This window comes from Lolium perenne, chromosome 1 (assembly GCF_019359855.2).
Source record: "Lolium perenne isolate Kyuss_39 chromosome 1, Kyuss_2.0, whole genome shotgun sequence".
Lineage (NCBI taxonomy): Eukaryota > Viridiplantae > Streptophyta > Magnoliopsida > Poales > Poaceae > Lolium > Lolium perenne.
The window spans coordinates 157,639,676-157,654,006 of NC_067244.2; the positions used below are offsets into that span (position 1 = coordinate 157,639,676).

At 52.8% G+C, this 14,331-nt stretch overlaps 2 protein-coding genes across 3 annotated transcripts; one reads left to right on the top strand and one right to left on the bottom strand.

Moving 5' to 3' along the window:
* Positions 1–1,095: 1,095 nt before the first annotated feature.
* Positions 1,096–6,883, bottom strand: LOC127309482 (uncharacterized). Of its 2 annotated transcripts, none has more exons than XM_051340329.2 (11): positions 6,362–6,883; positions 6,187–6,277; positions 5,991–6,116; positions 5,777–5,893; positions 5,064–5,435; positions 4,393–4,706; positions 4,191–4,290; positions 2,352–2,411; positions 2,175–2,261; positions 1,742–1,882; positions 1,096–1,660 (listed from the first exon to the last, which is right to left on the bottom strand). In XM_051340329.2, exons 1-11 carry the CDS (start codon positions 6,526–6,528, stop codon positions 1,304–1,306), a joined length of 1,932 nt encoding a protein of 643 aa, XP_051196289.1. In that variant the 5' UTR covers positions 6,529–6,883; the 3' UTR covers positions 1,096–1,303. The 2 variants fall into 2 exon arrangements, with proteins under 2 accessions (XP_051196289.1, XP_051196293.1); XM_051340333.2 differs by having other exon boundaries at positions 5,991–6,113; positions 6,362–6,882.
* Positions 6,884–9,574: 2,691 nt separating this feature from the next.
* Positions 9,575–12,388, top strand: LOC127309503 (uncharacterized). Its single transcript, XM_051340337.1, has 3 exons — positions 9,575–9,728; positions 10,080–10,264; positions 11,726–12,388. The coding sequence occupies exons 2-3, from the start codon at positions 10,151–10,153 to the stop codon at positions 12,176–12,178; spliced, it is 567 nt and encodes a 188-aa protein (XP_051196297.1). The 5' UTR covers positions 9,575–9,728; positions 10,080–10,150; the 3' UTR covers positions 12,179–12,388.
* Positions 12,389–14,331: the final 1,943 nt, after the last annotated feature.

The following is a 14,331-nucleotide window of genomic DNA, read 5'->3' on the forward strand; positions in this document are numbered from 1 at the left end:
ACGCCTCACCACCGCCGCCCTCGATAGTGGCCTCAATACATTTTGGGGCAAGCAGCGAAAATAGGCTCGTATCGCTGCGCTCTAAACAACATCGATCAATTTTGAAGCCCAATAGAATCGCCGGCAACGCTGTGTCGGCCCCTTCGCCAAGGCGAATCGGGCACGTCGGCACCTCGCGACACATCTGAAAACGAGCGTGGGCTCTGCCTGACAGCCAGACACATCGATTTTCCACCTCCTACACACGCCCGAGCCGACTTCCACCCCTCTAGATCACCACCGTCGCCGTCGCTGCCGCGCCCCTGCTTGCAATATACACCGCCGACTGTCTAGGAACCGCCGTCCATCGACACGGCCGCCACCCCCTCGACCGGCGGCCGCTGTTTCGTCCGGAACAGAGCTCGCCGCCACAGCGATAGTATCGCCCCGTCCGTAAGGTGTTCGTCCGATTGCCGCGATGAACAACGACGACGAGATGATGGTGCAGCTGTTCACGGAGGAGCAGAACGCTCAGACTGTTCGGCGGCAACTACTATTTATTTGATTGATTGTATGAATAATTTAATTCTCTTTGTTTGATTGATTGTATGAATAATTTAATTCTATTTGTGTGATCGTTTGAATAAAATGTGATTGATATGTTGTTTCAAAATATTGTAAAAAAAAGATTTGAGGACCGCCTTTTAGGAGGCATCGGTGTGGAAACAACATCCCCAAATAGAGGATACACTGCCTGCCGACACCCCTGCCGGGGACTATTTGAGGCTGCCGGTGAAGATGCTCTAACCGAATCGTCCCTCTCCCCCTCGGTCACAACCCATACGCGCGTGCTGGCATGGCACGGGTGCGGAGGAGACGAACTGCATCTGCTTTTCACCCTTCTACATGGTTCAGAGTATTACGTCGCTATCGTCTCGTTCACTGAATCGATTGATTGGGACTCAGAACAAAAGAAGAGCAGGGATCGGAACACATGGTTCTCACGCAAAGCAGTTCAAATTCTACAGGATTACGAGGAAATTCTAGAGTTCCAAAAGGGGTTTTGAACTTTGATCGCTCCTACGGTGCAAGGCTCCACAACATCATGGAGTCAGGAAGGTGAACAGCTGAGCTAAATCAGCCACTTATCGTCTTATCGATCTCTCTTCGAAACCGCTGCGCGAAAGTCAGTATCCTGAATGCAGTCCTAGCAAATCTCATCCGAGCTTCATTGCTAGTTTCAGATCATCGTCTCTCTCAATCACAAAACCATATATACTAGACAGTCGACTGAAGCTACGAGCCTACGATGGCGAGAACAAATCTAGGCAAATATCCCCGCGGCGGCTTGCTTGTCGACCATGCTCCTGGCGAAGGCGTAGCGGAACCTGGCGTTGTACGGGACCCACTCGAAGGCCTGCGACGCCCTGCGCCGGCCGCCGCCGCCGCCGCCGGCGGCGCACCGCTGGATGGCGTCCTGCGCGGCCCGACCGTCCACGTTGTCGCGCGCCCACGCGAGGACGCCGTCGCCGACGGGGAGGCCGGCCTCCTTGGCGTACCGCTCCACGAGGCGCGGCAGGAACACCTTCCTCGACTTCCGCACCACAACGCCGGCCTGCAGGAACTCCCGCTTCGCTCGCTCCAGCTCGTCCGCCACGTTCTTCGCGGTGTACACCTTCAGCTGTAACGTCCATGGATCGTAGTCAGATGAGTAAAGGATTGGAGATCAGGAAGGGAGTATGGTGGTGGCAAGTGTGCATACCATGGGGTCGGAGGAGGCGCCCGTGCACAATGCGAACAGGACCAGAGGCTGGCAGTCCGGCAGGCCGAACTTCAGCTGGACCAGCTGCTTCTCGTCGGAACATCTTTTCCGCATCGCCGTCGACAGAATGGACTCGAACCACTGCAGGTAAAATAGGATAAGTTCAAACCACACTTCATCAAAATTCAGTGTGCTATGTATTCGATGCTCTTAGGTTTGTTTCAGTGAATTGATAAACAGTTGACCAAACTGAATTTAGGGCCTTGATTCAGAAAGTATAGAGTTCTTCATCAGGCATAAACAGTTTATTTCCTAGAAATGATTTCTAAATGTAGAATTAGATAAAATGAATCTTTATCTGAAGCCGTCGATTTTACATGTATTGTCTAAATATAAATTCAGACATCGACATGATATTAGAGTTCAAACGTACACGACCAATTCTTGGGGATCTACAGCACAGCAAGGAGTGTTCGATGGAATTTGCGGTCACAGAATGTCCACCAACATTGTAGGCTGCCTGCAATATGGTGAGCTATTTGTTAGTGACAGAATTATATGCTCCAAAATTCCAGGGGAACTGTAAGTAAAGCGCAAGTATCCTTTTCACCTTGTGAAATATAGCCATTCTTTTCAGAGAACTGTTTGGTATTCCGTATGCTAGATATGCCTGCAAATGAATTACACGTGGGTTGAAACGACACCAGCATAATCATAAACATGATAAAATTGATGAAAACGAAAAACTAATATTGAGAGGTGGCAGAGTCGCTCCCCTCGTCCGCGTCGCTCCCAGGGAGGCGACACGGGCGACCAAGCTCAGCCCCCGAGCCGTCTACCTCCTCCGTCTGCTCCCCTCGTCGCCGCCAGGCGCAGCCAGCGGGCAAAGCCCGTCTGGTAGCCGGCGGCGGCGGGCCCTCCTCCCTCGTGCGCGGGGGTCTCCGGCTGGAGCGGCGCGACGCCCTGGACGGCGGGCTGCTGACGGCGGAGCACGGCGCCGGGCGGCGGCCCCGGACATCTTCGGCAGGTTCGGCGGCCGTGGTGGCTGTGCGGGCAGTGCCACGGCCAGAGCGACGTCGGCGGGTGCTCCAGCTCTTCCGTGCGGGCCAGATCTGGGCTTGGAGGGCTCGATCTGGGCCTTGCACTGGCGTGGGAGGTGGCCGGCGCGGCGACGTGCGGCATGGGCGGCGGCGAGGTGCTTCGTTGGCGGGCAGGGGCTGGAACTGGGCCTGGGAGGGCCCGATCTGGGCCTGCTCGGAGCTGGTGCTCGCCGGCGCTGGCACGCCGGGGCGGCGGCCCCGGGGACGCGGTGGTGGAGGGGTTGGGGCGGCCGGCTTTGCCTCGGCACGGAGGTTGCGCGGAGGACGGCGGATCTTGGGGTGTCTCGGCGCGACGGTCGCGTGGAGGCTGCTCCCAGCTTCGTCGGTGTCCCGGTGGCCGTGGTGGGCCACTGCGTGTGGCAGGCTGCCATTGTTGGCACCTGCAAGCCCATGACAGAGGTGAGCCATGGCGCATAGACGGCGGCGCGGCGTTTGGTGGACCGGGCGTTGGTTCCGCAACGCCCCGGGGACGGCGGTAAGTTGGCATGAGGAGCTGGCCTACCGTGCGTGGAGGCCGGAGCGGCGGCTCCGGGAACAAGGCGTGTTGATGATATGCCCTGGCTGTGTGGGCGGCAGGGCATGTCTCCGTGGCGTGGGCGGCGCCCCTGTTGCGGTGGTTTGTGCTCGTCCGGGGTTTGGGCTGTGTTTGACAGTGGCGGTGTTGTAGGTCTCCGGACGAAAGTCTTGCCCGACTCGGTCGGTGCCGGCAACGACGACGCTCGAGGGCGCCGTTCTCCTCCTTGGAGGCGTTGGCCGTGGAGTCCTCACACACCTCCGCCTATCATTCCGGGGTGAAAACCCAAATCCTGCTGAGCAGCATTGAATGACGGCGGCGTCTCTGGACGTCGTGACCTCCTTGGAGGCGTCATTTTTTGGAATGTTTGGGAGCCACCTCCGGCAATGCCTGACTGCTGCTTGGGTTGACGTTTTCGTGTTCCGTCGGTGCGCGAGTGCCGCTGGCTTGCTTTGCGGCCTGCCTCACCCCTCGAAGCTTGAAAGGCCTAGCCGTCTCTTTCGGCTCTGACTTCCTTTCCAGGGACGTGGACCGGGCAGTCGCGGCGCTCGCTGTTGCCGTCGTGCTAGTGCCATTCGGCGGCGCTCCAGACCTGGTTTATCCAGGTCGTGTGGCCAGGTGTGCGGGTTTTCGCCGGTTTTCCCAGAAAAACTGTGCCGTGTGTGGTTTTCTCTTGTCTGGTTTTCCTTATAAAGTGGACACGGTGTTGTGTTTGTATCGGTTTTCGGCCAGTTTCCCTTATAAACTGGCCAAATTTCCCTCTCCTTAATGAAAAGGCAGAGCTCCTGCCGGTTGCTCCAAAAAAAAAAACTAATATTGAGTTTCTGGCACTTACATGCATGACAAGAGAATTGTACACATTGATCCAGAAGGCCAGTTTGATACTTGTTCCTGACATACTTAGATCAACCCTTTCAAGCTGCTCCACAAGCAACCTAAGCTCAAACAACATCATGAAATGTGTTATGCAACTATTCAGAAGCATGAATTACATTTCAATTACAATGTACAATGATCATCACTTCTTCCCAACAAACCTGTAGTGGGTAATTGCAACGGAGACATCTGGCATCTGATTCTTTTCGACTGATATTGAACATACTTCCACAATGCTTTTGTTATTTGATGCGTTAGTTTCCTCTCCGTTACCCCTCCGAGGAAGAATGACACTTGTTGATGATCTTGACAAGAAGGGGGAGCGGGCCCTTTCAGCCTTTTCTTGTGACTCAGCGCGCAGAAGACAGTATATGGAGGCCATGCATCTAACCATTTCTTCAGATATCTTGCTTGGACATTGGTAGAGATGATCTTTCAGAGTACGTGCCAGAGAACTACTTCCTGAATAAGGTAGCTATTTGTAAAGAAGAAAAGGAAAAACAAAAGGAGAACAATAGTTAAAATAAGTCCAACATGTGCATTTTCTGCTTTAAAGTTCAACACTGCTAATAGCATGTCCTGATTTAAAATTAGTATGTTTAGAAGTACAAAACTGAGACAAAAATGCATATGCTCCTGAAAGTAACACAATGCAGGAAATGTGCATCCTATTCCTAACATAAAAAGGGGCAAACAAATGACTGTCTAAAAAAATCTGCAGGTAGAATGTACTCTAATCTTCTACAATGATACAAATTACATACGCCTACAATGATTCAGGTAAATTAAATTAAATGTTTCAAGAGACTGTTTGTGTTTTTGTATGTTTTACCTTCCTTGGGTCTGATGCAAGGGATGCAGGACGAATGTCCAAAGTCTCGCTCGAGAATGACTCATGCCTGATCTTGGTCTTGAGCATGTTCTTCGTTCTCCCAGACTCTGATACCGTTGTCATAATATGAAAAGGTTGGAGGGGGAGCTTCTTAGATGAGCAAAATGCACTTGATATTATGCTCGACTGCCGCCGCCTTGTCCTCGAACTAACGCTCTTCGCGTGAGCCGGGGAAGAAATGCCAGAACTCTGCCCCGACGATGGTCCGGACACGCACTGATCGAATATACTTCTGTAGAGGGTGAGAACGTGCTGCTCGCGGTTCGCGATTTCCTCTTCGAGCAATTCAATTTCTGCTATCAGCTCCTTTGTCTGTAGGGGTAGGAGCAAGAATCACACTCTTCAGCATGCAATTGGAATTGTACTACTTGGAAGCTGGAAAATGGACGAGGTGACACTTTCCCTTGTGCTACTGCTATCTTAATCTGGCAACTGCACTACTTTTTTCAGTAAAACGTAAAACTGACGAAGTGACACTTTCTCTTGTGTGTTATCATGATCTGGCAACTGGCCAACTGCACCACTTTTTTTACCACAAAAATTGCACTAGCCTGATTGCAAGTTGATTTTATTTTTGATGGGAGAAAGTTCAAATGAAGATTTGAAGGTTTATGCTGTTGCTGTGCAGTGGGAGTCTGGGACACGAATGGTACCTGAGCTGGGAAGTGCCTATGGCCAGGGGACAGAGTGCTGGACGCCCGGCCGATCGCCCGGTCGAGCATGATCCGGATGGACCTCTCCTGGTGCAAATGCAGCTGCAACTGAGAAACCTGCAGCAATCCAGCAATAATTCAGAACACCAGTTACTCAGACGTAGAGAAAGAAGGACTCAATCAACAGTGGGCAATGCTGTTTTCTCATCCTCACGTCGTTCTCGAGCGACATGCGGTGGTTCGGCGACGAGGCGCTCGGCCGGTGATCCCTCGGCATCCCGCGGTGAACCGGAGAGCCTTCCGTCGCGCGAGAGGGCTTCCTCGGGTCCGGCGGGTTCTGCTGCCATAGAATTTATCGATCAGCAAGCCGCGGAAGAATTGATCGTAATGTCCAGCCACGAAGGCAGCACCTGTGGTGGTCGGTGGAAGCGTTGCTCCACGACGCCATGCGCCGCGGCGCCGCCATGGTCGCACGTCTCCAGATTCCTGCCAGAAGAAGCACTGCGCACAAACAGGGAAAAAGGAAGCAGGCTTAATAAAAGAAAGACTAAGACGGAGAAAAAAGAGGCCATACGCGGGAGAGACCTCTTGGATCGCCGGTGGTGCGGCAAGGCCGGTGCGCCGGCGGTCTTGGGCGCCGGCGCCGCCTCAGGAGCCTCGCCGCTCGTGGCGCCGTCAGCCTTGCACTGCTCTTGCCCTCCGGTCACCGCCTCTGCACCCCGGTCCATCATCTTCCCTCGGACTTCTGTCATGCCCGCCACCTACCTAGCTACATGCAACAGTCGAGAACGCGGCGGCATGAGCATTATATGAGCAGAGCAGAGCAGGGTTCCGGATTGATTATCGTGGCGTGGGGGGCAAAGAGCATCCGAGCACAGCGCGCCCACTCCCTGCTGCGACTGCGAGGTCGACGGCCGGTTTAATACGACGGTAGTAAAACGCTGGTGCGGCGGCAGCGACGTTGGTACGCTGCACAGTTGCAGAGGAAGACGGGGGACGTCGGATCGGAGCGGGAGAGCGACAGGGAGAGTGGAGAGTGGAGACGGGATGGCGAGGGGAAGAGAAGAGAAGAGGGGGAGTTAATGCGCGCGCGGAAGCGAACGAGTTGGTGAGGCGCGTTAATGCACTGACGCACTCCGGCAGCAGCAGCGGAGTAAATGGCTCGAGCTAGAGCTCGCCATGCCATGCCACGCCAATCGGCCAGTGACGCCATGGATCGTCTCTTTCTCTCAGTTTTCCTTTCTTTTTTTCCTGTTATAAGAATTCCCTCTGCTGCTCTGCATACGACGTTTCTTACATGAAACAGTTGAGAGTTGCAAATGTCGTAGCCGCTGGCTCCAACTTTTTACTGGTCTGACCGAGTGCCATTGCTCCTAATTTAGAGCATCTCTAAGTCCGAAAAAGTGCAAATCGAAAAAGTGGTTTTCAGTCTTCCGAAAACGATAGTTCGTGCGAATTTGGCAGTGGCGCAGATTAGAAACTGTAAAACTGGAACTGAAAAGCAGAATTTGAAAGGGCGCGGGTAAATTCGGCGATGATCATAGTTCGACATCAAATTGATGCTCGGATTGAGCATCAAAACATACATTGTTCGTAAAATTAAACCTATAGTACTGGTACACCGGCGAGCGCTACTTAAGCTAAGCAAAATGCGGCCTATAAAGTGGCCTACGCGCGTGGCGGTGCCGGTGGTGGCGCAGCGTGTCGGCGGCAGATGGTGCCGACGCTGTCGAGGATGAGCTTCACGCGTCGTCGGCGTCAAGCTCGACTATTTCGAGCTTGACGCGGGCCTCCTGGCGGGCCGCCTCGTATTCACGGACGAGGCGGACGGCTTCCGCCTCCTCCCGACGGAAACGCTGGCGAGCCTCCGCCGCGCTGATGGCCTTGGTCTGCGCGAGGACGGCGTCCTCCTCGTCGCTGCCGTAGACATAGTCCCCGGCGGAGAAGGTGGGCGACCGCGCGGGGACGAGGTCGTCGTCGCTGCCGGCTGTCCGCGCGACGGGGAGCCGCGGTGCGCGGCTTGACCGGCTCGGACGAGGAGCCCTCATCGGCGTTGCCGCACCGGCGAAGCTTCTCGGGGCGTGAGCCCCGGTTCGTCCACCGGCGGGCGCTGCGCTTGCGCGCGCCTCCGGCCGGTTCCATTTGCGCCGCTCCGCGTCGGTGTGGAAGACGGCGGACGCGGCGGCAGTCGCCGCCGCCGCCCAATCCGGCGCCACGGCCCGCGGAGCCTCCTCAGACGCCATCGCCCACCGTCGGTCGGATTGCTGCTCGGGCTCTCGCTGGATTGCTCGCCGGAGATGGTGCTTGGCGGCGGCGGAGGGAGAGGAACGGCGGAGGGGAGTAGGGTTTGCGACCCGAACTCCCCTCCGCGAACCCTTTTAATAGGGGCCGTTCGGATATTTGTTCGGGCCCCTGAACTTATTTTACGGGCCGGCCCATCTTTTCGGTCACTGATCTGCGACACATTCGGCCCGAACCCGTAAATCCGCCGGAAAAGTTTGGTTCCGGCGGGGTTTACGGGTTCCTAAAAGGTGGTGCTGCGAGTCAGAGAAATACTACCACGGCTACAGCATACACCAACGATTAAGCACGGCGCAGTAGAAGAGAAGCTACGAGGTGCGTGACCTTCAGTTAGCCTACGCTACAAGATATGTGATTCCAGGCTACAGTAGCCGAGTAGCGGCAGTATGAGCTCTCTTCCACACAGACACGGCATTGACCTGAGCTACCCACCGGCTCATGCACGCAGCATGTCACGAGGTCGGCAGGCGCCGGCATGAATGCGGGCGTTAACGCCCTCTGTACTAGCGGCAGCGCAGCGGTAAACTTTGCGGGACTTGTCTCTCCTCCTAGCTCGTCGACAAGCGAACCTGCCGAACCGGGTTACGACACCCCGGGCTTGATAATCACATCTGCGTGATGGTACTGCCGCCAGGACCTCACCAGCCGAGCGAGACCAACTGCTTGTAGTACGAAGGAATGGAGAGCTTGGTAGTGGAAGGAGGGCCGGCCGGCCGGCCATGTGAGCGGCGAAGGGGAAGGAGTAATGGTCTATCGCCAGGCAGCGTCGTCAGGTCGTGGCTACACAGGGCACGCACGTACGTGCGATCGAGTGGCACAGTGAAGTGAAGTGAAGTGGGCGAGGGCGACGAACGCATTGATTGATTTCTAGTACCAATTGGGGTCGGATTGGATTACATGGCGAGCAGGGCGTTCAGGCGTTCATTGATCATTGGGGGTTTATTCGAAAAAAAAAGTTGATCATTGGGGTTCAGCTAGCGATCGATGATATACTGTATGATGCACGTACGGGGCTCACTGGTGTCCGTGTCTTGCGATCTAATCAGAGGAATTGCAGCATCGCCGTCGTACGAGTCGCGGCAGTGGACGTGCGGTGCGAGAGAAAAATGGAGAATTTTCATTTTTTTTTTTCGAGGGTGAGAATTTTCATTCAAGAATGGAAATGGAGAATCGATCCGAGTAAGAACCGTAATCTTCTAGTGCATGCGGATACTTACGCGGAAGTGCTGGTGCCTCGCGGATGAATCCTCGGCCGGTCTCCTCGCGCGAGGCCGGCGGCGCACGGCGCGTCGGCGCGGGAGATGGAGGGGAGACGCCGGCCGGCGGCGCCCGATGCACGGAGTGCTCTGCCTGGGTGCCTTGACAGGTTTTGAACGCACGCACGCATGCGGCCCATCAGACAGTTTTCCTTTCCGTAGCTGTGACGGATCACGGGCCCGTCAAGGCCCAACCGTAAGCGGATCCAGGCCCATACAGCCTGCTAACAAAACACACGAACGAGGACAACAGATGCAGCGGCGCCTCCTCTCTCTCTCTCCCTGAACTCCCTGCCGGCTGCCGCACTACGCCGCTCCACCCCGAGGCCGACGACGGACGGCCGTGCCGTGCCGCGCAGCTTCTCCTCCGCGCCGCCACCAGCGACGGCCCACAGGTACTCTCTCCCTTCGCGCCTCCGGCCCTCCTCCTCTTCCCCCTCGCGTCGCGGGCTCTGTAGAATAACCCTAGTTTATGCACTAGGAGATTCAACGCAGTAGTAATACTCACCCAAGTAATGGCTGCAGGCCATCTTACAGAAAGTAATGCTTTAAGTTTGTAAATCATTGCGGTTCAAAGCACTAGTATCCCCAGTTTTGTTCCACCCCTGGTTGTCTAATGAGTAGCTAGTTCTGGAAATGTAAATGTGTGCCTTGTTATGTTGGACTGCCATAGCGAAGGGACCTTGGCAATTAAATTTCTGAGGCAACTCAGCTGGATCTCTGAAAGAACTTCCTTTCTTGCGCAGTGACCTAGAAGTTAGGCTACACGTAATCCGTGCTCAGCTTTTTATGAGCACTGAGGGTGTTTGAGATAAAGATGCTGAAGAACGTCTTGAGCCAGTCGTGGAGGAGGGGGGCACATGCCCTACAGGAAGGGCGTCATCCAGCTGAGGCACTATATGCTTGTTCAAGTCGATTTCACAGCGGGCAGGTAATGAACCACATTTTGACTCTCTGTCTGTTATCTGCTGATAATCACATTTGACCCTTGAAACATCTATGTTGTCACAGTGATCTAATTTTAACAACTTGGGGCATGCTGATGAGAATTAGTTGGTTTTATCTTTAATTTGGGCTGTGGGAACACAGAAATGCCTGTCATACCGAATTTAGCGTGCCACCCCCCGTTATTCCTAGAAGGAATTCATTCTTCAGTATAGAGTGCTGTAATAATACTGGCGAATTGGCAATGCGGCGCTGAATTCTAGGATGCAATGTTTGAAGTGACTGCATATCTACATATTAAAATATGTGATACTGTCTGCAGGCTACGAGTTGTCAGCGGCCACTGCATCAGCCAAACAATCTTGTATATAGCCAGCACATTAGAAGTTAAGAAATAAGCTGAACTAGTCATCTACTTGAGACATATCCCACGTAAGATTCGTTCAGATTCAGATCCTGAATTTCCCAAAGCTTAAAGCCCGGCTAGCCTAGTTTAATATCTCCAGTCATTCTCACCACAATATGCAGCTCGTCTGATGTATAGTCAGGTTAAATAATTGTTTTAAGTTTAACAATCCATTTCAACTGAACCTGATTCAGTTCTCAGATTACCTTTTTCTATGCGCAGTTCCCACTTCTCAGATTACAGTGGCAGCCATCCCTTTCAGCAGTTATTTACACTGAATGCAGTGGACAATATAGTCAGTTTGTTATACATTTCATTTCAGATCCACTTGGTAGTGCTTGAAGGAGTTCATTCATAGAACTTGCTGTAATCATGTGGGAACGTAATACTGTTTATGAAGTTTGTTGCTGCCTCAAGGGTTCAAGGCTTGAAATTGTTTCTGCCTTCTTTGGTTGAACTTATCCAATCAAATACAGACATGTATAGGTCTTGGCACATTTACAACCCTGTAAATTAGTTGAACATTTCAGTTGCCCATCTTTTTTTAGAGCAAGCATTTAGCTCATTTACATGAAACCTCACCTACGATGCATTACAATCTGATCCTGCATCTCTGGCTACTCAAGTTAAACATCTCGAGTCATCTTACAATCATATGCAAGTCATGGTTACACATACACGGTTCATTCCAGAATCCAGACTTCCAGATCAGTTCTGACATTACAATGGCATCCGAATTCTGTTTCAGCACTTAGTTGCGCTGAATTCAATGGACAATTCAGTTAGTTGATCTTCAGTAGTACTCCAAATTTATACATAAAAATATAAACATTCACAATGCCAAATCAATATCAATAGATTCGCGAGAAAGTATAGTTTCTCAAAATGTCCATTTGATATTGTAGATATCCGTATTTTTTCGTATAAACTTGGTCAAACTTAGAAGATGTTGACTTTTGGCTAAAGCTTAGGCGCCTTACATTTTGGGGCAGAGGGAGTACCAGTTACTGAATTGTTATGTTTGCCTCTTAATCCATTCAGGTCTTAAGCTCCTCTAGGAGCTTCTTTGGCGTGGAGGACTTCATGGACGAGGACAATAGCAGGCCCTACACGTACAAGAAGGAGAAGCGGTCCAAGAACCTGCACAAGCACATCTCCTTCAAGCAGCGGACGATCGCGCACATGGAGCCCTTCACCCTGGACGTGTTCATCTCGAAGCGCTTCGTGTCTGCTTCCTTGACCCACCGGTCGACGTGCCGGCAGGTCGCGGTGGCGGGCACCAACTCCAAGGACGTGAAGGCAGCGCTGACGTCGCGGTCCGACGTGCCGGCGTGCCTGTCGGTGGGGCGGTTCCTGGCGGAGCGTGCCAAGGAGGCGGACGTGTACGCGTGCACCTACACGCCCAGGGAGCGGGACCGGTTCGAGGGAAAGATCAGGGCCGTCGTGCAGTCGCTCATCGACAATGGCATCCACGTCAAGCTCTATCTTGACTGATGTCTGCTACTTGTTTATTACACTTGTGCTGTTTGCAGCTGCTGCGATAGTGTTGGCCTTGTTTGAGTGCAGCCAACTTTTCTTAATGTCCCAAGTCTGTTGTTACAAGGAATGTTGCCACTTTTCATGATTTCTCAGAATCTCCTCTCCATGTGAAAATGTCAACTGTACTGATATTCATCCTCCCAAAGTCGGGGTCTGCCTTTTCTACTCTCTCTTTTGTCTGGGTAGATGATATGCTTTTTCGCAGTTGAAAAGGCTTGGTCACTGCCTGTGGGCTGTGGCCTGTGGCAAAGTGCTGCCTCGGTTTGGTTTCGGTTGGTGCAGCGCCTGCGACGGATTCCCAGCGTGCGCAATGACTAAACGCGAGGATCGGTGCTGGTCACGCCTGTCCACTTTTCATCACCTCCTATCGGCACGCACGCCTCCGAGGTCGCAGGCTCGCGGCGCTGATGCTTTTCCTTCAAATGCAAAAGAACAGCCGATAAAAGAGCGGCAAGCGATCGAGCGCCGCGTGCTGTCCCCAACACAAGCGGTTTACTATATCCACGTCTTTTTAAAAATCTTTTACTACATTGTTTTTCTTTGAGAGAATGTGGTCTGCATCTATCAAATAACATCATTACAAAGTGCTCCGGAGCAACACCAACAGAAATATTACAAAACAGGGACTCAACGCAGCACGCCAAAATATGAGCTACCACATTCGTTTTACGACTAGGAAAGCTAAATGCATATGACTCGAAGTCCAGTGCTAGAAACTTGATATCTCCTATCATAGCACCCAAGGCAGAGCGATCCGTCACCTAGGAATGAATTCGCTGAGTCAAGGACATGCAATGCGAGATTAGCATAGCCTTATGGGCACCGTGATCCTTCGCCGCCGTTAGGGCACGACGAACCACACGGGCTTCAGCGAGCTCCGGAGCAGGGAAGTAGTTCAGTCTCTCACGGGCGCATAGTATGAGCTGACTGTTATGATCATGAAGGATGGCACCCAACCCATGTGTCGCTTCATCAGGGAAGAGCGTAGCATCAACGTTGATGCAAACAATGCCCCGAGGAGGAGGGTTCCACCATGGCACCGGCGAGGTTTGAGAACCATTGCCGATCTTGGGAGCTTTGAACATGTGATCGAGAATCATCTCTACATACGCCAGAATCCGAGAACTAGCCCTTGAGTGGTGCGGTTGTGACTCATTGTTCCTGATATCATTTCGGGTCTGCCAGATATGCCGTACCGTAGCGCTTAAGTGAGACTTGCGCTTCAGGAACTCAGACACCCACTGCTTGGCATTGACCAAATCCTTTCGGTGGAGCTGGGGAGGGAACTGTTCCTTCACATGATCCCAAACTGCACGAGCGTAGGGGCATAGAAGAAATAGGTGCTCCACTCTCTCGGATTGTCCACAAAAGATGCAATAGTCATCGGCCAGAATATGGCGGCGTTGTAGCTGGTCGCCTTTAGGCACACAATCCTAAATCAAACGCCACAGTACAACCTTCATCGTTCCAGGGGCTTGGACAGACCAAAGAGCCTTCCATTCTGGTCCTCTACCCCTTGTTTAGAACCAACACCATGACCCACATTGCCTTGACGAGTGAAGAATGCGGAAGTGCGTGCCATGTTATATGCAGAACAAACAATATATTGCACAAACTTGTCATGTGGCCAAGAGACAAAGTCGGCACCCCAACATCGGCTGATCGGGATTTGGAGGATAACCTCGGCCAAGTCTTCGTGGAAGAAAGCCTCGACCGTGTCCTCTTCCCAACTCGTGCCCTCGTCAGACATAAGATAACGCACCTTGGCACTGCTCGGGATCGATGACAAAGCTTGAAGGAGCCAACAGGGAAGCCTGGGATCCAAGGATCCTTGATGATAATAATGCTCTCCTCATTACCGACACCCCACCTGATTCCTCGCAGTAACAGATCACGACCAAACGGGATGGATTGCCAGCTAAACGAAGCCGATCGGGATTCAGCCGTAGACAAGAACTCCACATCAGGAAAATAGCGGCCCTTGAGAACCCATTCACAAAAAGACGAAGGCTCAGTACCAAGCCTCCAACACTGCTTACCAAACATTGCTTGGCTAAAGAGACAAAATCTCTAAAATCCAGGCCACCAACCGATTTCGGTAAGGAGAG